The following is a 23,182-nucleotide window of genomic DNA, read 5'->3' as shown; positions in this document are numbered from 1 at the left end:
ATGCATATGCAGTTTTGATTAGAAACTAGAAACGAAAAAAAAAAAAGAAACTAGAAACGTTTCCTGTAGTACATAATATAAAGAGAATCGGGTTAAGTATGGAAAATAATGAGATTTGATTAATTTTATCCAGGAATTACAGCAAAACCCCATGAATATTTTTTCAGCTGGAGTGACATCATGTCATGTCAACTTCTTGTGAAGTATACCTCTGTGACACCATTTTAGTATTGATGGTTGGACTAAGTATTGACAAAATTTACTGCCTATGTTTTTAGGAATCCAATTGTCACTCACTTTTAAGGCTTATGAATCCATTTTCTTGCATTTATTCTAGCACATGAATGAACTGTAGTTCATTTTAGTTCTAGATGAACTCTTCATCTCCACCAAAGAAAATGACTTAACATGGCAGTATTGCCTTGTGTATTTAAAAAGGACACACCCTATAAGAAGGGATTAGACAGGGCTTTGGAGGTGTCATTGTCAGCATGAATTCTTACTCTTTTTTAACTTACTTGTGAGTTTATCTGCATTCATTTTAGTACATGAAGGAAAGTTGGAAATGATGGTTAATGAAAGCACAGTTACCCCATTTTATGATTATATGATAACTTTGGAGGGATTAATTATCCATGCAGTTAACTTAACTTAGATTATTGACCATACCACACTTTTTATAGATAAAGATTTAAACCCAGAGTGTTCTGATTCCACATCTAGTTTTCTTAACTACCAAATCTCTTTACTGGAGTAGTTCCCAGTGTTTTCTAAGTTTTTAGTTAATTGTCACCATTTAAAACTTGACAGTTTAAATGGAGGATTATATACATGGTTCAGACTTTGAAAGGTATGAATAAATAAAGTCTTCTTTCCTTGTCTCCCAGTTATCAATTTCTGCTTGCCTCAGGCAGCCACTGAATTAGAACCATTTATAAACACCTAAGACAATTCTAATCATGTGTTATGACAGTCTTTGTGTAAGAAAACTATTATACAGTTAATATTTTATTAAATTTATTCTAGTAAACTTGTTCACGTGATGGGTGAATTGTGTGCTTAAGTGTGGTTGTGGTGAATATGATGGTCTTGTCACTCAAGGATGAAATTTAAAAGAGAATTTAAACTTAGTGTGTCTGTAGTAAGGCCCGGTAGATGCTGTCATACATGGTTGCTGATTAAATAGCACTGCCTAGGCTATAAATACCCCTGTTGCGCATTGGATGTCCTTAAGCACATTCTTCACATATCTTTTGGTTTCTTTAAGTGTTTCACCTGGGTACAATGAGTAGTGATTTAAATGTATCCTGTGTCTTTTCTACATGTGATGGGGTATGAGGTGGAAAGGGCCATGGTGAGTAGTGGCTATCTGCGGTCTCAGGAATGGGGCTGCTTTTGAGTGGATCCCATTCCGTCACTTGCTAGCCTAGGCAAATTTCTTAATTTAATACTCCCCACATAAGGTAGTTGAGAATTAAGTTGAATTAATGTGTATAATGCACTTACAAGCCAGGCAGCACATAGAAAGTACAACATGAGCCTTGCTGCTGTTACTGTCATTTATAACTAAGTAGCTTGAATGGTTTCTGTGCTGGAAGACCAACTATTTAGACCTTGGTCGCTGTGTTAGTTTCTTGTTGCTGTTGGATAAGCAGTTTTTACAAATGGCTAGAACCCAACTTGGACTCCATACCTGTGTAACAACTCAGGAAGTTTGCAGGTTTGTTGGAAAGTATGTTGTTATAATCTTTTATTTTTTATATCATTTTTTGCACACACACAGTATAGGAAGGGGCAGAGGGAGAGGCAGAAGCAGACTCTGCACTGAGCAGGGAGCCACATTGGGGGGGGGGGGGTGCTCAGTCCCAGGATCCTGAGATCGTGACCTGAGCCAAAGGCAGATGCTTAACCGACTGAGCCACCCAGACACCCCAGAGAGCCTTTTTTAAAAACAAACAAAACTTACCTTGATTTGAGAAGAATAAAAATCTAATATAGGAGCTTTAATGCTTTATAGGTGCTTTAATACAGGAGCAACAAATCCTAAGATGTGTTTGTGGAAACAGATTGAATTTTATATTGAGCACAGAAGTATCCCTGTTAGGTTGACTAGAAAACATAATACAAAGGAAGATAGGAACATTGAGATTTCGTCCTTTGTTTGATTTTTTTTCAATCCTGAGAATTTAGAGATTTTGAGAATCATAAGATAATGCTGGTGGGACGAGTTGTCGTCGTCGTCCCCTTCCCCTCCCCCACCCCCAGGGGCAGGTTGCTGTACATCTCTTCCACTTCCCATCCCCCTGGCTGCACTTCTTTGAGTTACTGTCTATCCCAGAGAAGTCTCTTGACCCTCTTCTCTTTTTTCTGCACTCACTCTTTACATGATTGTGTCTTTAAGTAGCCATATCTAACAGCTGTACCTGAAAAGTCCTCTGTTAATCTCTCCAATCGACATTTTTTTCCTCTTCACTTCAGATTTGTACATCAACTTGATTATCAATTTGGATGGCTAGTAGATATCTCAGACTTAATGTATTCAGTTGTGCTCTTGATTTTCTCTCCAGGTCTACTCCTGGTGGTCTTCATTATGTTCAGGACCTTCTGTGGCCAAAATTTGGAATAACCTTCAATTCTCCCCCACCCCTCCCCCCCTCAAATTGCACATCTGATACACCAGCAGATGCTTAGGCTCTTCCTTCAAAATAATCTCCAGTGACAATTTCTTACAGTCTCCACTCCTACTGTTGTATTTGAGTGACTGTTTCAGACTGAGGGAGTTATGCTAACCTGATAAGTGAAAATTGATTTCAGTATGATTTTAATTTGCATTTCTCTGATGGAGATTAGATGTCCTTTAATATGTTTAAGAGTTGTTGGCATTTCCTTTTGTGAACCACGCATTCGTGTCATTTGTTCATTTTATTTCTTGTAGGGATGTTGGACATTAGTTTGTGATTTTGTAGAAGTTCTTTATGGATTAGGAAGATTAGCCTTTTGTGTCTAATATGAGTTGCAGATATTCCCCCTCTTGCATTTTTCCTGTTTGTGTTGACTAGCAGGAATCCACGAGTCAAAGAATATAGTATTTAATTTTAAAAAATACTTATTCATATACTTTAAAATTTATTTTCTGAGTTTAGATCCATTGTTAAGTATGCTGCAAATTTAACTTTTTAAAAATATCTTTTGGCATAGTATTATTTAGTGATAATCTCTCTCATTTTGTTGAATGACTTAAGGACTCTTCCTTAGTAACATATTCTAAATAATGGTTTTCCTTCACCAGCTTTGGAGTGGTTTGGTTGTATTTTGTGGCCATATGACCTAGTACCGTTTGTATATTTACCGTCTGTAAACCCCACTGGAGTATGGATGGATCATAAAGATCCTCAACTTCATTTGGTGCTAGAAGCACACCTTTAATTACTTTTGATTTTCTCCATATCAAGTTATACTGTCATTTTTATTACTTATGGCAGGTAATCCAGAAATCATTTTTGTGGTTTGGAGTACCTTCTTAACTTTTGGCAGCAGCATATTTTCCTAATTATATAGCTTGTGTGTGAATATCTGTTTGTGTTTTCTTATGGACACTAAATGAACACTGAGAGAATGTGAGTTGGGCTCATTGGTCACAAGGAAGAAGGCTCTAGGATTAAAATTTGGTCTTCGCTCACACAAAATGTGGTACACAGTGTTCATAATATCACTACTCATGGTAGCCAAGGAGAAACAATCCAGATGTCCATCAGCTGATGAATGGATGAACAAGTTGTAATATGTTTGTGCAGTGAAATAATATTTGCAACAAAAAAGGAATGAAGTATAGACATAGCTTGTAGATGCTGCAGGTTCTGTTTTAGACCACCACAGTAAATACTGCAGTAAAGTGAGTTTTTTGGTGTCCCAGTGCATATAAAAGTTACTGTGACAGCATCCTGTAGTCTGTTGTAGCATTAATGTCTAAGAAAACATGTATATACTTTAGTTAAAAAATAACTTCATTGCTAAAAACTGGGTTATAATGACTGTTCACAGTTCACCTTAATAATGATGAAAAAGTTCGAAATCTTGTGAGAATTACAAAATGTGACATAGAGACACAAAGTGAGCAGATGCTTTTGGAAGAAAGGCCCCGTTAGACTCATTTGATGTGGGATTGTCACATATAAGCCTTCACTTATAAAACTCACAATATCTGCAAAGTGTGATAAAGCAGAACCCAACAAAAGGAGATCTGCCTGTGGTAATACCTGCTACAACATGGGAGAACCTTAAAAATATGTTTTAGTTAAAGAAGCCAGTTAATCACATGTTGTGTGGTTACATTTGTATCAAATGTGCGAAGTAGGCAAGTTGCTAGACAAAGAAAGTAGATTGATGAATGGTTGCCAGGGGCTGGAATGGATGAGGATGGGGAGTGATTGCTAAGGTAGAATTTTCCTTTTGGGGCCATGAAATCCTCTAAAATTGGTAGTGGTGATGGTTACACAATTCTGAATATACTAAAAACTAGTTAATCATATACTTTAAAAGTATGAGTTTTATTGTATGTAAGTTTTATCTCAATAACACTGATCAAGATTTGTTCTTGGGTTATGCATGTATGCATAATAAAAATTTAGTGTGGGGGCGCTTGGGTGGCTCAGCGGTTGAGCATCTGGCTCAGCGGTTGATGCCTTTGGCTCAGGGTATGATTCCTGAGTCCCAGGATGGAGTCCCGCATCAGGCTCCCTGCATGGAGCCTGCTTCTCCTCCCTCTTCCTGTGTCTCTGCCTTTCTCTGTGTGTCTCTCATGTATAAATAGATAAAATCTTAAGAAAAAAAAAATCTCTCTCTCTAAAAAAAAAAAAAAAAAAGTGTGGGAGTATAGCAAATGAAAGTAATGCCAGAGAAACTCCTCAGTCTTCTGTGATTGTGCAAGAAGGAAAGGATGGTGGTATTTGCAGGGAAGAGAAAGATCAATCTGAATTTACTTCTCTAGTTGAGAGACAGTTGAATTTTTTCTTTCAAAGATTTTATTATTTGAGAGAGAGCATGCATGTGTGCATACATGCAAGTGGTGGGGAAGAGCAAAGGGGGAGAGTGAGAGAATCCTAAGCAGACCCTGAACTGAGCATGGAGCCCAACACAAGGCTCCATCCCATGACCCTGAGGTTGTCATGACCTGAGCCAAAATCAACAGTTAACCTGACTAACCTAATCACTTAACGTACTGAGCCAGCCACCCACGTGCCCTGGGAGACTATTGAATTTTTATGTTAAACAGAGTGATGTTCTTTATATGGATTGTTAATGATACACAATTTCTTTACCATCAAATAATTTCTTTAAAATAGGTCAGTCTTATGAAATTCGGATGCTGGATAATCGGAAAATGGGAGATATGCCTGAGATCACTGGAAAATTGGTAAAGGTAAGGATGATCCATCATAATTCCTAACAGATACTGCAATGCTTAAAAAACAGTTTTGCTGTAAAAGTTTTGGGGTTTTTTTTGCACAAGAGTTATTTACAAATTATTTAATTTCACTTTAAGAAGTAATAGCTGTATTGAAACTCCTAACTTTTATTTTTTTTAAAGATTTTATTTATTCATGAGAGACACAGAGAGAGAAAGAGAGGCAGAACACAGGCAGAGGGAGAAGTAGGCTCCTCGCAAGGAGCCTGTTGTGGGACTCAATCCCGGGAACGGGATCACACCCTGAGCCAAAGGCAGACGCTCAACTGCTGAGCCACCCAGGCATCTCTGAAACTCCTAACTTTTTGAGCTATATTTTGTTTACTTATCTGTAAAACAAATGATAGCAGTTATTGGGTGAAGTAAATGTGAAAGCCCTTTGGAAACTAAGGTACTGTAGTTGTGGCTATGGGGGGAAAAAACCTACCACCACAACAAAGGCTTAAGGTTTTCTTTAAAAGATATGTGGGGGGTAATGTAAGTGTTCATATGAAACTCTTCAAAACCCTTTTATTTTACCTCTTAAAATTTCTCTAAGTAAAAATCAAACTCTGTTCACTCTATTGATGTATTTGAATGAAGGCAGTCATTCCAAGTATAGAAGGTGTGGCCCACCGCTTTTAGACTATATCATCAGAACCATTTCTGCCCCCTCCAGTGTCATGCAGGGTGGGTCCTCTAGCCTCTACTTGTCACTCACCACGGTGTATTATAAATTCCATAGTATTACAAGGCAAGACTTCTAGAATAAGCTTAAGTGGAAGAAGGCAGAACTTTAGTTTGTCTAAGTGTTAGCAAGAGAAAAGCAGACATGAGTTCTCTTGATGCTTCCCTCTTCCTACAGAGAGGCATGTAGGGGCCTGGGCACTGCTGGGCCCTCAGTATGGAGAGGCATTCCATTGGAAAGACTCCCCTCTGTGGATCTGCCTTTTTAGAGGGTGAGTACAGGAAAGGCAGCCTTCACAGGGGAGTGGATACTAATATAAGGCTAACAAATTTGGTGTGTCTGGGAAAGCCAGGTGCCCAGCACCCAGAGGCCTGAGAGTCTTTGGGATGTTTTAGTGTTCCTCCTACTCCTGGGGGCAGGAAGCCTCCCAATCCTGTGAGAGGTTGAGGGAAAGATAGGGGCTTGCTCCCCACCGATTAGTGTCTTGCCAACTTGGAGTGAGCTCCCAGACTTCTCCTTCTGACTCCTGGGACTCGCATCTTACCCAGAACAGAGGGGGAGAGATTATTTGCCCACTCTCACATTTGCCATTTGTTCTTTGAGTCTGTTGTGTCTGTGCTCAATTGATGGATTTGGTCATTTCCCTGGAGGGTGAGTCAGATGATTTTATTTTTTCATTCTCTCCATTGGCATTCTGACCTGTAGTGAATACTGACTGAGCTTACCGTTTTAAAAAGCCATCATCGTTCAGAGTGAGCAGACCCTACTTGGAATCGCTGTTTCCTGCTGGGCAGATAGCTACGGTCTAGTCAAGGGCCAGACTTAACAGCTCTCATTTTCCAGTGTGTAGGAAGCTTATTGTCAGGCCATTGGGCACCCCGACACCCCTTTAGGCAGATCTGCCAATTGTGTCACACCCACTTAATGTCTAACCAATAGAGATTCCTGGGTGGTTCAGTGGTTGGGCTTCTGCCTTCCCCTCAGATCACGATCCCAGGGTCCAGGGATCAAATCCTGCATTGGGCTCCCTGCTCAGCCAGGAGCCTGCTTCTCCCTCTCCCTCTGCCTGCTGTACCCCCTGCTTGTGTGTGTGCACACGTGCGCTCGCTCTCTATCAAATAAATAAAATCCTTATATAAAGTAAAAAATAAAATTCAACCAATATACATATTTTGAAGATGTGGGTGAACCCTTCTGTTTCTGTGAAAGTTGTATTCGGTGACTGTTAGATGTGGTTTTGTTCTTTTTTTAATCAGTATAGAAGTATAGAAAAATTGTTTAAATTGTAGATTTCTCTATAAATTGGAGTAAGACATTATGTGCCCCATATCGATACCCTTAAAACTGGATCCAAAAATGTTAGAACACTACTGAGAAACTACTTCTATGCTAAAATTCAAACATAACCCAGAAGTAGAATGGTATGATGCATCCATATGTGTCTATCATGTGGTCGTTTATGATAAACTCTACATGTCTATCATTGATGCACATGAAAGTTCTCCCACCAACTTCCACAAGAATCGTCAGTTTGCCATGCTTGTTGTATCTCTTTCCGCTTGCGCTTGCTTTTTTCTTTTTTTCTCTCTCTCCCTTCCTTCCTTCTCTCCTTGCTAGACTATAGAATTTACTAACTCATAATTTTATTTTCTCTTTTAAACAGTAATTTTAACTAAGCTCATCATTTCATCATTCATAGCTGTTCAGCATTCTGAGCAAAATAAAACAAACTTTGGCATGTGGATCAAATTCCAAATTTAGGTTTCAGTCAAAGCACTAGAGAAAGTCCCTTTGGAAGCAGTGAAGATAAGCTGGCTTTTCCCTGTAAAATAGGTGGTAAATTTAGAAATAACTCATCTACTAGAGGAGACTTAATGTTTAAAATACTTTTGGTAAGCTAGCTAAAAATATCTGTCAGAGTAACTTGGAATGGTAATTCCAAGGATTAATTAAGTTGTTGCATGACTGCTTTTTAAGTTCAGCTTCCTTGGACTTAGTTCTAAATTAAAATACATTAAAAACACTTAATATACAAAATTAATGCAAGTTAAGAAATTACAGCAAAAATGAGTCTGCATCATGAGATAGTGAACTGTTGACAGTAGAGAAACCATCCACCTATAAGCACAGAGTGGATATTTTGTTGACATTAAACCAGGATTTGTCTTTGGAAACATCAGTTTCCTTAAAGAGCTCCGGATTGGAAAGGTTAATTTTTAAAAGGTCTTAAATTGGTTTTATCTTCCACTTGATAAAGCCCCTTTTCTGGTACTTGGTGGCTGTGCCAGAACACATCCAATTAAGTCTTGAGAGCTGGTCCAGGATTCAGAGCTACAGTCTGCTACAGCCAAAGACTGCAGGGTGAATTTCTTAAAAATTACATCCTTTTTTACCAAGAAGATCCCCAAAATATTCCATAGCAGTCTGTTACCTAATTCCTGGCCCCATGATCTTTGACTCTGCTACTGTGGGGGAGTCTGGGGAGCAAATGCTGGAGTGTCAGCGATGCTTTGGAACTCGCTGAACATGCTTACTGTACTCAGTGAGGTGCTTATTCTATTCGTCATATTGGTAGGGCCCTTTAGCTGTTGCTGGTTGTTTAGGTGTCTGAGTTAATGACTTTTTTTTTTCTCTTCAAATTGCATTTAAGAAGATTTCTTATATATATTGCCACTTCTTAAGTATGGTTCTCCTTTCATATTCCTTACTGTACTATCTTAGTCTGATCTAGAACGGGGTTTAGTAAAGCTCTCAAATGATACCCACATTCTCATACTGTTTCCATCTGAACTTGTGGATTCAGTCTGGGTCTTACTAAATATGGAAGAATCAAAATCATGACATTTCAGTGCTGCACTTTATTCTGAGTTCAGTGTGTTGGTGAGTGTGACCCAGGGGCCACTGCCAGCCTGTGTACCTTCCCTGTGAGGTTTTTGCTGCCAGTGGGTGGCAGCATGACATGGGTGTTGGTGGACTGCCTGGGCAGGCCCTGTACACGTGGGTGCAGGTGGGGGAAGGCAGATAGACATGAATCAGAGCAGCAACTGTGCCTCTGTAGATTTCTACTTTGGTCCTGATGACTGACTTGGCCTCTCTTTAAACTACAGTTGACCCTTGAACAACACAGGTTTGAATGATATGGTTCCATTTACAGGCAGATTTTTTTCAATAAATAAGGTATAGTACTGTAAATGTATTTTATGATTTTCTTAGTAACCATTTCCTTTTCTCTAGCTTTATTGTAAGAATATGGCATATAATATATAACATACTAAATATATGTTTTCAATTGTTGATGTTATCACTAAAGTATCTAGTCAACAGTAAGCTGTTAAGTAGTTAAGTTTTGGGGGGATCAAAAGTTATACATGGATTTTTGACTGTGTGGGAATTCAACACTCCTAATCTCCATCCTGTCAAGGGTCAACTGTATTTCAAATTAAGATATAGCTAATTTTAAATAGTTTGCTTCAAAATACTTATCTACTATGTTTTGGACAGTACTTGGTGGATAGGGAAGGCAGGCACATTAAAATAGTATTTGTATGTATTGCTAACAAATTATTTCCTATTTATACCAGAGCATCTGTTAGAAATACGATTATCTTATTGCATCATGAGAAAGTTATCTATATAAATGTGTCACAATCATGAATTAGTGCAAACGTGGTATCTGAAGGCATTTGGATGACCTGTTTTCCTGTTCCTGGAATGGAACAATAGTTGGCACCCCAAACCTGTGGGAGGCGAAAGAGGGATGGGTGGAGAACAGAGAGCTGGCCTAGAGTTTGTGGAGTAAAGTCTTCCCTGGGAACAAACCATCCTGTTTGGATAAAGTTTACCTGTGAGGTTTTTTTTTTTTTTTCCTTTCCCTTGCTTACCTCAGATAACCTCTTGCAAGTGAAATTGTAGAGATGACTTTTGCATATATGTTCTTCTTCTTCTTCTTCTTCTTTTTTTTTTTTTTTTTCAGATTCCCCTACCTGTTCCTTGACAATCCTTTTGTTTTTTCATTTCATTAAAATATAGTTAACATGCCATGTTATTGGTTTCAGGTACAATATAATGATTCAGCATTTCTATATATTAGTACTCATCCTTGACTATCTTTAAAGAAGTTCAGTTATCAACTTTTATTTTATTTTATTTATTTTATTTTATTTTATTGATTGATTTTATTTTATTTTTATAAAGATTTTATTTATTCAGGAGAGACACACAGAGAGAGGTAGAGACACAGGCAGAGGGAGAAGCAGGCTCCACACAAGGGAGCCCGATGTAGGACTTGATCCCAGGTCTCCAGGATCACACCCTGGGCTGCAGGCGGCACCAAACTGCTGCACCACCAGGGCTGCCCTCAACTATTATTTTAAATGAACAGTTTTACCATTGTACCTTGGTTTCTTTGTTTCTGTTTATACTGCCCTTTCATTTTAGTAATTCCTGTGTGCATCTGATGTTTTCTTCATAGAAATGGAGTTCTTGCTCACTGATTTTATGGGCATGTACCTTAACTTTGAATTGCACTATCAGATTTTAAATAGAAATTTTCCCTAAGTAACCATTTTATTTGCACCTTTTATTTCCGAGTTACAAATCTTGCACCAAATAATTATACTCATAATCCAGATATTATTCCAAGAAAGCAGTTCACTTAGAAAGTGTTTAAAGGGGGATCCCTGGGTGGCTCAGTGGTTTAGCACCTGCCTTTGGCCCAGGGAATGATCCTGGAGTCCCGGGATCGAGTCCCATGTCAGGCTCCAGGCATGGAGCCTGCTTCTCCCTCTGCCTGTGTCTCTGCCTCTCTATCTCTCTCTCTCTTTCTGTGTGTGTGTCTATCATGAATAAATAAATAAATAAATTAAAAAAAATAATAGAAAGTTGTTTAAAGCAGGTTTTTTTTTTGTTTGTTTTTTGTTTTTTTGGTATGCTCCTCTGTTAGAGGTTAATACATAACAAGTGAAAATGCTTCTGCATGTTAGCTGGAACAGTTTAAAAGTACTCATTTTCCCTACTTGTTCCATAGAGCATCATAAGAGTTGTATTCCATGACAGACGGCTACAATATACGGAGCATCAGCAGCTTGAAGGCTGGAAGTGGAATCGTCCAGGAGACAGACTTCTTGATTTAGGTACGAGTGGCTGTCAAAAGAGAGATGAAGGCAGTTGTTTAGGTGTGCCTGGTGGGTAGGGAAGGCGCCATGTATACCTGCACCATGTATAATTGGGTGGAGAGAGTTTTGATGTTAGCAGATCCTGTGTGCCTTGAGTTGTTCTATGGTTTAGAAATGAAGTGGGCTTTTAGTGCTAAAAGAACCTAAACCAAGAATTTGGGGTTTAAAATCATTTATTTAATTCTCAGTTGGCTCCATCCATCATATGTTGAATAAAATGAGATAGAAACCATGGTGAAAGGGATGCCTGGGTGGCTCGTGGTTGAGCATCTGCCTTTGGCGCAGGGTGTGATCTCAGGGTCCTGGGATCAAGTCTCGCATCAGGCTCCCCTCAAGGAGCCTGCTGCTCCCTCTGCCTGTGTCTCTGCTTCTCTCTCTGTGTGTCTCTCATGAATAAATAAATAAAATATTAAAGAAAAGAAAAGAAACCACCAGCCATCCTGGGAGAAAGTCTGATAGGCATTAGGTGGGTTTCAGTGTTAGCACCTATTGAGCCGTTGACAGGGAAAGCATTGAAGGGAAAGGTTCTGTGTAGAGCTGTAATAGCTTCATTTGAACGTAATTATAGTAAGTTGTAAGCTTTTTAGTTACCCGTAGTGAATGAGTTTCTATGTAACTTTTTTTAAAATACAGATATCCCAATGTCTGTGGGAATAATTGACACAAGGACTAATCCAAGCCAGTTAAATGCGGTTGAATTTCTGTGGGACCCTGCAAAGCGCACGTCTGCTTTCATTCAGGTTTGGAGTTTTTATGTTATTAGAAGCATGCTAGCTGAGGCATTTAGAAGGCCATAGATGAGATTGAATTCTTGACACATGAATGTATCTTCTTTAAGTGCTTGTTTGTAAGCTCTTTTGTAATGTTTTCTATTTTACACACTTTTAAACTTACATATGTATATGCTGTTAAATTGGACTTAATCTACTGACTCATTTGTAGACAGTATAATATATATATATATAAAGACAGTCTGGCATGTAAAGCATTATTCAAATGTTACTTTTACCATTGATAGTGACAGTAATCAAAACTTTTATTGTTCATAAGATACATTTCTCTTGAACTTAAAAGCTGCTGTTTAAAATAGAATGGGAGTGGGGTACCTGGCTGGCTCAGTCTGTAGGATGTACGAATCTGATCTCTGGGTCGTAAGTTCAAACTCCACATTGGGTGTAGAGTTTACTTAAAAAAATAGAATAAAAGGGTGGGATTGAGAAAAGTGTACAGTTTCAAGATTTTCTCTCTAGTATAATTTAAAGACATTCTAATATTGAAAATTTCAAGCCCCACAAAAGTAAAAGAATAATAATGATGAATCCTCAGGGTACCCATCATCTGGCTTCAGCAGTTAGTAGTAGTTTCCCTTGTTTTAGTTATTGATGGAATACTTTAAAGCGACTCCCAGGCATTTAATTTCACTTATAAATACTCAGTTTGTATCTCTAAGAGATGAATTTTTAAAAAAACAATGTATGTAAAATGCAATCAGTAGTAGTTTTTATACCTTGTATACGAAAAGGTAATCTTTATGTAGAAAGGGAAATTGCTTAATTGTTAATCAGCATAAGTCTGATTTGTGTGAACTGTAAAGAATATTTGTTTTTTTAAGTATCTGTAGTATTTTGTGTGTTTCTTGTGGTTTACCAAATACTACCAATAATCACTAGGGCATGGTACACATTAGTTGACATCATGCTGGGATTGGGAGAGGGGCAGAAGTGGTGGGAAATGAGCGTTGTCCTCAGTGAACTTTGAAGGTTGACAGAAGAGTTTGGATTGATCCAAGCAGGGTGAATAGTGGCCCTGCTCCAGGCGGTCTCACAGCTGGTGTGTGTAGACACAGCAGTAAGCTGCTGGGCTGGCTAGAGTCCAGGTGGTGACAGAAGAGGGCAGACAACAGAAGCTCTCAGCAGTGAGGTGTTGGATGCTGTGGACTGAGCCAGGGAGTCCGGATCTGAGAGCATCATTCAGTCCGGAGTGGAGGGTAGGAGATGTACCTATGATCCAAACAAGTCCTGCATTAGACGAGGAGAGGCACTGGACTGGGAGAGAGCTCATTGCTAGAATGGTCAGAAAGGCCCAGTTGGATTTGTGAAAGCCGTACGGAAAAAATTCATGTCAGCCATCTGGCTAATATGCAGGAGTTTGAAAGGATCTTGAATTTATGGCAGTGGCAGGACATCTGAGAAGGAGCAAAGTAGGAGACTCAGCGGACGGTCCGTTGGGTCCCCTTTCAGCTTGAGTTGTTTTTCAGGTACACTGCATCAGCACAGAGTTTACCCCAAGGAAGCATGGTGGTGAGAAGGGAGTGCCTTTCAGGATTCAAGTTGATACCTTTAAGCAGAATGAAAATGGAGAATACACGGATCATCTACACTCAGCTAGCTGCCAAATCAAAGTGTTTAAGGTGAGCCATAGAAACAAGGCTTTTAGTTACTGAAGCCCAGTTTTGCTTGGAAGTTGTCCATCTTCAGCCCAGTGGATGAAATCATCTGCTTTGTTTTCAAGCCTAAAGGTGCGGATAGGAAACAAAAAACCGACCGAGAGAAGATGGAGAAGAGAACGGCTCACGAGAAGGAAAAGTATCAGCCGTCCTATGACACCACCATCCTTACAGAGGTAGCGCACAGTAGCGTTTGGTATCTGAGGAGGAGAGCGGTTTGCATATCAGCACTCTCTAAGGAGGAGTTGCGCTGTAGCGGGGTCGGGAAGGTGGGGTGGTAGAATGTTCTTGGTGAAATTTGTGGGGAAAGGATTTTACTTAAATTTGGGGGTTTTAATAGATTAAGTTTCCTGGGTGGGGTTGAATGAAGATGCTGAAATCCCAATCAGGTCTCAGAAACAGACCTTCAAAACCTTGAAGTTGGCGAGAGATGAAGTCGGGACCTAGAATGTCTGACTTTTTTTCACTGCTGGGGTTTTGCATTTTCTTTAACTTTGAATCCTGCTAGTCATACGTTTGTTTAATTGGACTGCAGAGACATAAAACAGGGTATTAGATCTTTCTTTGTATAATGAAAAGACATTGATCCCAATCTTTGGTGTTTGTCCAGATGAGGCTTGAGCCTATAATTGAAGATGCAGTTGAACATGAGCAGAAAAAGTCCAGCAAGCGGACTTTGCCAGCAGACTACGGTGATTCTCTGGCAAAGCGAGGCAGTGTAAGGGACTTCTGCTTCTCTTTTCATTGTGCAAGAAACCTTGTGCAGTGTTAGATATAGGATCGACTTCCACAGAAAAGTAAAGCCAAATTTGTTTTTGATGTCCTTGTCTTGATTTAATTTGCTTTTGTTTAGACTTCCTGCTTTCTGTTTGTTCCTCACTGAGGAAAATTTCCTAAATCTAACACTTTAAAACAAAGTTGACCATATTGGGTGGTTTTGGAGGGAGAAACGACACCCAGAAATGTGTTCCCTCCCCGTCTCCTTCCCCTTCTCCCTCCCTTCCTCTCTTTCCTTGGCACACACACTTCCTTCAAGAGCACTGAAATTAATAAAAATACTTTCTTTAGTAAAATAGTTATCATTTTTGTGTAATTAAAGAAAAGTTTTGCTTTCTCATGTGTATAACTGATTAAGAAAATTTCATGGATATTTAGAGAAATGATGGCAGCGAGCTTGACATTAACATTCAATACTTTGTGTCACAATTCCCTGCATGTAGTATAAGAGTGTGTGTCTGTGCTTTTAAAAGCCTGTTTGGCAGCACTGGTAGAAACCTTCGCATCAGTGTTTCCTCTTGGTTCCTGCAGTATGATCTAACGCTTCAGGCCAGTCTAGCGCACCTCACTACCCTCAGACCTGGTCCTCCGAACATGCAGTCAAGGGTTTTGGCTTCGTCAGCTTCAGTGCAGCAGATCCTTATTTTATGACCCAGTTCTTCATTGAACAGTCTAGGAAGGTTTATTCTGTCCTTTAATCTTAGATCACCATGTCCCCACAATAAATGTAAACACAGAGCATTCTGTAATTTTTTAAATTATTTAAATTTATTTTAAACCATCATCATATATATCAATGGCCACTCTCTCCATCATGGCAGTGCTTATGCTATCAAGGTGCCAGACAGGGGATTTTCACTCTTACACATCTGTGTGATTCTCTGGAGGTTCTGCAAGTCACCGGCACTATCACAGGAACCTCCTTTCCAAATCAAAGCACTGCATGAAAATAGGCAAGAACCATGCACATGTAGTCATCTGGATGGATGGGGAGCACACAGGATGCATTTTCTTTAACTGAGCTCTCTGGTTGTGTGGAACAACTGCTCCTTCCCGGGAATGCCCCCTCCAGTTTTATGTTTTTAATCTTCTCGTTTCCCAGCTGAAGACTCACAAATGGCTCTTGGTAAACTTTTCTGGGAGATCCTGGTAACTCAAATCAGTTTTCCTCTCTTGTTAGAAACTATTTAATTAAAAGGAATGGGTTCTGATAATTCATAAATTAAAGAAATCTGTTATAATCCAGAGCTTATCTGGAGATGGTAGAATTGTTGGTAAATCATTAACGATTCTTAACTCAAGCCTAAAGTATGCAAAACGTCAGCAGTTCACTGGCCTGGGATTTCACATCTTCCTGGAGCGTGTTGCTTACTGCCCTGGGCTGTGTTTGGTTTGGTAAGATACTTCTAGGGGGTGGTTAAAGCTCCTTTTTGAAACCTGTCTGAAAACAAGGTACAGATTAATACCTTAAAAAAGTCCATAGCATTTCCTCTATTTCTGTAAGTGTCTACAAAGAAAGGCCAGCGTTGCTCACAGCTCTTGGATAGTGACAGTGGCTTTCTTTAGGATGGGAGGTGAGGTTCACCTGTTAAAAGGTGCTATGAAATGGTCCCAACTGCATGGAGGCCCTGCTGTTGGTTCCGAAGAGCTGCTACCTGACAAACCCCTTAAGGCATCTGCCAGCCTCTGTCTCCGAGCTGTATTTTACTGGCTCACAAGGGGGCCGCTATTGTCTACGGTCTAGGGTGGGTTGGCATTTTCCAATCTTAAGGGGGAGGGATTTTGTTTACATGCAGCAGAACGGTGCCCACAAAAGTCCAAGCCAGCTGTTGCTGTAGCCATCACAAATTACAGACTCAGCACAGTGTAGCATTGCTCACATTGAAGACAGGGAGGCTGGGAGGCATGACAGAGTAGTAGAAACATTGTGAAAGTCTTCTTCAATCTGTCCTTGCCCTCCTGGGTGGAGACTGGAAGAGGAACCTGTGAGACATGGGTAGGGGGGCCATTTCAGAACCTGCCACCCATTATTCCCTAGGAGCTGAGGCCTCCCAGGAGGACCAGTTTGGTGTTCAGTGAGTAGGGCCTCCTATTTATTGGACAAGTTTTAGATGTCAGATGTTAGCAGCTGTGCTTTTCTACTGTTAAAGGAATCTCGATGTGTGCAAGTGAAATAGGTGTGTATATGGAGGTTCTGTACATTTGGTGGCTCTGCCATATTACTGTGCCGTGTTAACTTGAAGCCTTTTGATGGCTTCGTTTCCTCAGATAGCTGGTAGTGTTAACAGAGCAGATGTGGAGGGGGCCTGATGTTATAAGGTTTACCTCACTCAGATGTGCAAGTTAGGCTGCGTTGTAGTATTTTGTTTCTGGGGGGGGTGGTGTAGTAAGGAAATAATCTTCCAGCCAGTGGAGATGATGATGAACATGTGACACCCAGAAAGCTATTAGATCTACCAGTTGGGTTCCTCAGACCGCACAAGCCAAGGAGGTACTGTTTTGTAAGATGAAGAGAGAAACAAGGCCCTAGTTTAAAAGGAGGAAGTACAACTGAAAGATCCTTTCTAGTGAAATTGGTATGTGTGCAGTGAGTTCACCAGTGCTATCCAGCTAGAGTAGATTGCTCTTTAAGAAAGTTGGTAGTTGAAACAACTCTGTAGTCACTTTTCCCATTTTTAAGGGGGCACATAATGGGTGGTTGTAAAGAATGGGAAGAGCTTGGGATTTCTATTTTATTTTCCTTCTGTCCATACTTCTGTTGGACGTCAGACATGTTGTAAGCACCTGTAACCATCGAGGAGACTAGTTTCTGCCCTCACAGTGCTTCACAGTTTCTTAGCTCGTTCACACTGGGGTCTAGACCCTTCTATACTCAAAATAATTTTGAAAAAGTATATACTCCCTTACATATTTTGAGGTTGACATGAAACTTTTCATCATGAATGTAAACAGTTGCAAAGAAGACCATTTTCTTTCTTTTCTTTTTTTTTTTTTTTTAAAGATTTTTTAAATTTATTTATTCATGAGAGACACAGAGAGAGAGAGGCAGACACACAGGCAGAGGGAGAAGCAGGCTCCATGCAGGGAGCCCGATGTGGGACTCGATCCCGGGACTCCAGGATCACGCCCTGGGCTGAAGGCAGGTGCTAAACCGCTGAGCCACCCAGGGATCCCCAAGAAGACCATTTTCTTTTCCACTGCCTATAAATAATTTCATCCCAATATGACATACTTTTATGCCAAAAAAAAAACTTAAAAAAAAAAAAGATTTATTTATTTATTTATTTATTTATTTATTTATTTATTTGAGAGAGAGACAATGCATGGGCAAGCAAGAGGGGGAAGGGGTGGGAGGGTAGAGGGAGAGAGGGGAGGGAAAGAAGCAGACTGCTGAGTGCAGAGCCCAGCATGGGGTTCAATCTCACAACCCTGAAATCATGACCTGAGGCGAAATCAAAAGTCAGATGCAAAACTAACTGAGCCACCCAGGTGCCCCTGCTTGAAAATCTTTAAATGATCACCCTAGTTACTTCTTTATGACAAACTTACAGAAATTGAAATTTAAAATTTCCTCTGACCATAAGGCTCATAAGTCAGTTGAGATTTTTTTTTTTTTTTTTTAAAGTAAACTCTATAATCAACATGGGGCTTAAACTCATCCCAAGATCAAGATCAAGCATCACATGCTCTGCTGACTGAGCCAGCCAGGCAGGTGTCCCAATAAATTGAAAACTACTTATTGTGGTACCAGTTTATCAAAACAGCAAATCATATACATTTTGACAAATAGTTGTTAAAAGTAGAAATGTTATTGGAAATGTATCAAGAATGAGGGTAGTAGTATGCACTCAAATTCTAGATGTTTTTGTAGGTAAGAGAAACTTGTTTAGATGTGCTTATTTTTCGTTGAGCAGTGTCATTCAGGTCTTGGAATTCCTTTTGAGTCATCTGCACAAGATCCCAGTGACCTATTTTTGTATGAACTGGTAGATCATTTCAGTCTGTCAGCTGACAGCAGGTCTCCTGAAGTTTTTGAAGGCAGGAAGTTTGAAGACACACAGAAATGTTTGGAGGTCATATATATTTTTGTTTATCCTAGTATCTTTGAACGGTCTTTTGCTTGGTTTGGGGAGTCTTCTCTCCCCTGTCCCTGGTGAGGTATGACAACTTTTTTGTATAAAATGGGAGAAGAGTGATTTCTGAAGGGTGCCTTGGAACTGGGGCCATCCTCACAGACTCACTCTAGATGGAACGTGAGGGAGGTGGACTCACACTGTGTGTAGCTCAGGTTGAAAGGCTTGTACGTGGTTGCCCTGGCCTGCTCAGCCCGCTCAGCATGCTTTTGACTCTAGCTTCTTCACGTCTCCTGATGATAATAGTCAATGCGTCTTTGTATCTTTGTTCTACATTTGGTCGGAATGGTACCTGAAGTTAAAAACACCCTAGCTCACCATGCCCCTTTGAGAAACTGTAAATAATAAACCTGTGCAGATGGGTGGAAAGACATGAGCAGCACGATACATGTTGTTGTATGTTGATACCAGGCCTGCCTCACTTTGCTTAGGGATTATTAATTTTAGAGGAATCGACGAATCAGTTGGGTACTGGTGAGGCTGCTCCTTGGGTGAGAGGACAAAGGCGAGCTAATGGGACAGAGCCCCCATCCTGGTCACTGTTGGTCTCATGTCACCTGTGAACCCATTCCTGCCTCTGCTGTTCTAAACCTTGATAGGTGCCTGCTACAGAACTCATAAAGAGGAGAGTGAAAGTTCTTGAAAGCCAGTGGTGCAGACGTGTACATTAAAAATGCCTGCATACATTTTTGCTGTTCTTATCACTTTAGGTCTCCCTGAGGCTAATCAGTGTGTAGATGCAGGTGGCAGGTAAAGGCGCACAGAAGTAAATTTGCTATGTTTCTGTGAGGTTGCTTGATTGTCAGGTGTCTTGTGTTTGATAACCTCACATTTGGCCAGACTAGAGAGTGACTTAGAAAAATATTTCTTCTATACACTTCTAAAACCATCTCATTAATTTGTTTTTGTTTCTGCCCTCAGTGTTCTCCATGGCCCGATACCCCCACAGCCTACGTGAATAGCAGCCCTTCCACAGCGCCCGCCTTCACGTCCCCACAGCAGGGCACTTGCAGCGTCCCCGACAGGTACCGCTTCGTGCCGCCGCTCCCCCAGGCCTGGCCGTGCCAGGCTCCTATGCTGTTCTTGTGCTCAGCTTCCAGCATCTCCTTTGCTGAGGTTTCCAGTCATGGGAGCTAGCCTCCTCAGTGTGAAAGGAGACTTTTCTTTGCCCGCCAGCCATTTTGCTCTTAGCCCTTTGTGCCTCACACATTCACAGCTGTGGAAATTGTAGAAAAGGAGGTGTTTTTAAGATATATCCTTTGTGAGAGAAAACATGAGTGGAGTCTGTGGGTGGAAAAGGGCAGTGAGTTGTACAGTGCACTGTGATGTGGATGTGTTCAGGTTGCGTTCGACGTATGCACCATATCAAACGAGAGCCGTTTTCTGCCCCACAACCCCCACAACACATGATTGATTGATTTAGGTAAGTCTTTAAATTTAAAGGAAAGGCTTTCAGTTTCTGAAAGTGCTGTGGTTTGAGAAATGGTGATGGTGGACTTGTTCTCTTTTGTTCTGCGGCTCTGATTGGCATCTGTGTAGCCCAGGGGCTCCGGGTGGGGGCCGGGGTCCTGTGGGGGCCGCGCGGTGCCGGGAGCAGGGGCCTTCCTGGGGCTTTTCTGAACGGCCCAAGCAGGTCACCTCAGAAGTTCCCTGCAGTCAGGAAGTTTCCAGCTGGGAAGGAAGGCTTCTCTTTCTTACACTTAGCATCCTGTCTTGGGCAGCCCTGGCGGCTGTGACTGGAGCTGTAGAGCAACAGAAACTTGCTTCTTGCTGTTGTGGAACTGGACATGTGAGGTCAGGGTAGGTTCTGGTGAGGGCCCCCTGGGTTGCAGATGCCTCCTGGGTCCTCACACGGTGGAGTGGACACCCCACCTCCCAGCGGCCCCGCCTCAGTCACGCTGTCAGGTCAGGGGGGACAAGGTTGGTCAGCATGCGCATTTGGAGGGCACACAGGAATTCAGTCTGTAACAGTCTGATAAGAAAAACAAAAACCTGCTTTTCCCTGTGGAGATGAAGAGATGGTAGGCAGTTCATCTGGTAGATGTTGGTACTTTACGAGGAGGAGCAGGTGCTTGGACTCTGGTCCGGGAGACCAGGCCCTGGCACGTGCCCTCTGGGGGCGCCACTAGTCTCACAGCACAGGCTGGGATGTCTCAGGCGACGCTTATGACCCCAGAAGCGGGCTGTGGGCCCGCACTGTCTGGGAGCTGTGCTCCACAAGTGACACACACCCTCCTGTCCCAGAGGGTCAGGAAGGACAATCACTGGTCAGATCATAACTTAAGTCATTGAAGTACAGGTGCTAAGAAAGGAGTCTGAGCCCAGGACCAGGAAGTGCCATGCTCCCCCATGGAGTTACCTTAAAAACTCAAGGGGGGTGGCACCCTTTGTTCCTTTTGTTGCCCTGGATTTCCCCCTCTTTTATCATGGGTACATGTATTATTTAAAGGGATCTCACTTTCCATTTTTACTTAGGACCCTTTGTTAGAGCTCCTTATTTTCTTTCTTTCTTTCTTTTTTTTAAGAGCTCCTTATTTTCTTAAAGTGTGTGTGTATGTGGCAATTTACTGTTAACTGTTTATCCTGATTCTTGTATTTTTCCTTACTAAAATGAATGAGTATCCTTCATTTTCCTGGCACCCCTGGAGATAATTGGAATTCTTTTTTAATTGCAATTAAAACTTGCAATTCTTACTATACCTGCTGGAGAAGGAGGAGTCACAAATCAACAGTCATTTTCTTTGTCCTCACTCCCTGACCAGGGGTGCCAGCATTCTTAAATCACAAATTTATACTCTCTGTCCTCCGATACTATGTTAAATTTACCCAGTTTGATAGCTTTTAAATCTTGATTTAAATATGTGTGTATATGTATACATATAGATGTATATATGAAATAATTCTCTTTTCCTTCCCTCCATTCTCCCCAGCAATTCTTCTTCCCCAAATCATCAGGGAGATGGAGTTTCACAGGCCTGCAGTGAAGTAAGTATGTTCTCCCTGAAGCTGCCTGAAGCTCTGAGGGGCCTGCATTTGTAAGGCTCTTACAGAGAGCCAAGGCATTGTTGGGTCCCTGAGTAGTCACACCTGTCTTCCTCTTGGGTGTTTTTTTTACTTTAAACTTGGAGGATTTCTGTGTTTTGTGTGAATATTGTTCTTCATAACATGCCAGCCACTTGGGATTTGGTTTTTTTGGGGGTTTTTTTGTTTTTGTTTTTGTAAGTTTGAATAGTTTCTTGTGTTTCTGTTCATTTTTTCTTTGTTAATAGCAACTTCAGCCTTCAGCCACGATCCAGGAAACACAACAATGGCTCCTCAAAAACAGATTCTCTTCATACACAAGACTGTTTTCCAATTTTTCAGGTATGTTTGTGTTCGTGTTTGTGTACATGTGTGTTTTGTGCTTGTTTCTGAACTTTTATTAACCTTAATTTTTTAAAAAATTGAAGTAATTATGGATTCATAAGAGGTTGTCAAAACACTTAGCAGGAAGTCCTATGTACCTGTTCTCCAGTTTCACCTGGTGGTAACATCATGTGTCCCTCTTACACCAGGAAACTGACGTCAGTACGATCCACTGATTCACCAATTTAATGTACCTTCATTTTTGTACAGGTATATATAGTTCTATGCAATCTGTCTCATTTTATTCATTTTATTGTAAAGTAATTTTTTGCTTTACAGTATGTTGCAAAGATAGCACAGAGATGTTTTGTGTACCCTTCTCTCAGTTTCTCATATAATTGTAGTATCGTATCAAAACTGGGAAATAGACGTTGGTGCAAAGTGTGTATATAGTTCTGTGTCATTTTATCACATGTATGGATTCGTATCACCACCACCAAAGTTAAGATACAGAATTATGCCATCACCACAAGGATGCCATCACCACCTTTATACTACCCTGCTCCTCCCCCACCATACCTACTCCCTGGCAATCATTAATCTGTGTTCTGTCTCTTGGATTTTGTCATTTTGAGAATGTCAGATATATGGAATTACATAGTATGTGACCTTTTGAGGTTGGCTTTTTCCCCCTCAACATAATGCCCTTGAGTCCATCCGAGTGATAATGTTTATCAATAGTTCTGTTTTATTGCTGGTGGAGTATGTGCTATGAATCTACTCAGGTATAGTGTTTGTATACTTAAGGTTTTTCTTGCTGAGTTAGCTAAGGGAGTATGTGGAATTTTTAAAAAAGATTTTATTTACTTATATAAGAGAAAGAGTTGGGGAAGGAGCAGAGAGAAAGAATATCCAAGCAGACTCCTGCCAAGTGTGGAGCCTGACTCGGGGGCTTGATCTCACAACCCATGAGATCAAGTTGAAACCAGGCATCAGATGCTTAATTGACTGAGCCACCCTAGTGTCCCTGTTGATGGAATTTTAAAAGGGACCAAGCAAGGTGCTTGCAGTGGTGCTGTAAGAAACCTGTTGAGAGGGACAGAGATAGAAATACCATGTGGGACAGAAGCAGCATTTCCCAAGTATATTTGGCTGTAGGACCCTTTGCCTAACACA

At 40.7% G+C, this 23,182-nt stretch overlaps 1 protein-coding gene across 3 annotated transcripts in view; it reads left to right on the top strand.

The window, feature by feature from the left end:
- The window catches only part of UBP1 (upstream binding protein 1), a 52,985-nt gene that overhangs the window by 18,714 nt on the left and 11,089 nt on the right, over nt 1-23,182 (top strand). For 2 of the 3 annotated variants that reach the window (XM_077865935.1, XM_077865937.1), the window contains exons 3-11: nt 5,343-5,419; nt 11,158-11,263; nt 11,939-12,045; nt 13,563-13,715; nt 13,817-13,927; nt 14,362-14,469; nt 19,583-19,686; nt 21,592-21,646; nt 21,931-22,024. In XM_077865935.1, coding sequence (XP_077722061.1) covers nt 5,343-5,419; nt 11,158-11,263; nt 11,939-12,045; nt 13,563-13,715; nt 13,817-13,927; nt 14,362-14,469; nt 19,583-19,686; nt 21,592-21,646; nt 21,931-22,024 — 915 coding nt within the window. The remainder of the gene's footprint in view (nt 1-5,342; nt 5,420-11,157; nt 11,264-11,938; nt 12,046-13,562; nt 13,716-13,816; nt 13,928-14,361; nt 14,470-19,582; nt 19,687-21,591; nt 21,647-21,930; nt 22,025-23,182) is intronic. The other variant, XM_077865936.1, reaches the window with a different exon arrangement.

This window comes from Canis aureus, chromosome 22, assembly GCF_053574225.1.
Source record: "Canis aureus isolate CA01 chromosome 22, VMU_Caureus_v.1.0, whole genome shotgun sequence".
Classification (NCBI taxonomy): domain Eukaryota; kingdom Metazoa; phylum Chordata; class Mammalia; order Carnivora; family Canidae; genus Canis; species Canis aureus.
Note: the sequence above shows the minus strand (reverse complement) of the source record. Positions and strands in the feature narration are given on the sequence as shown.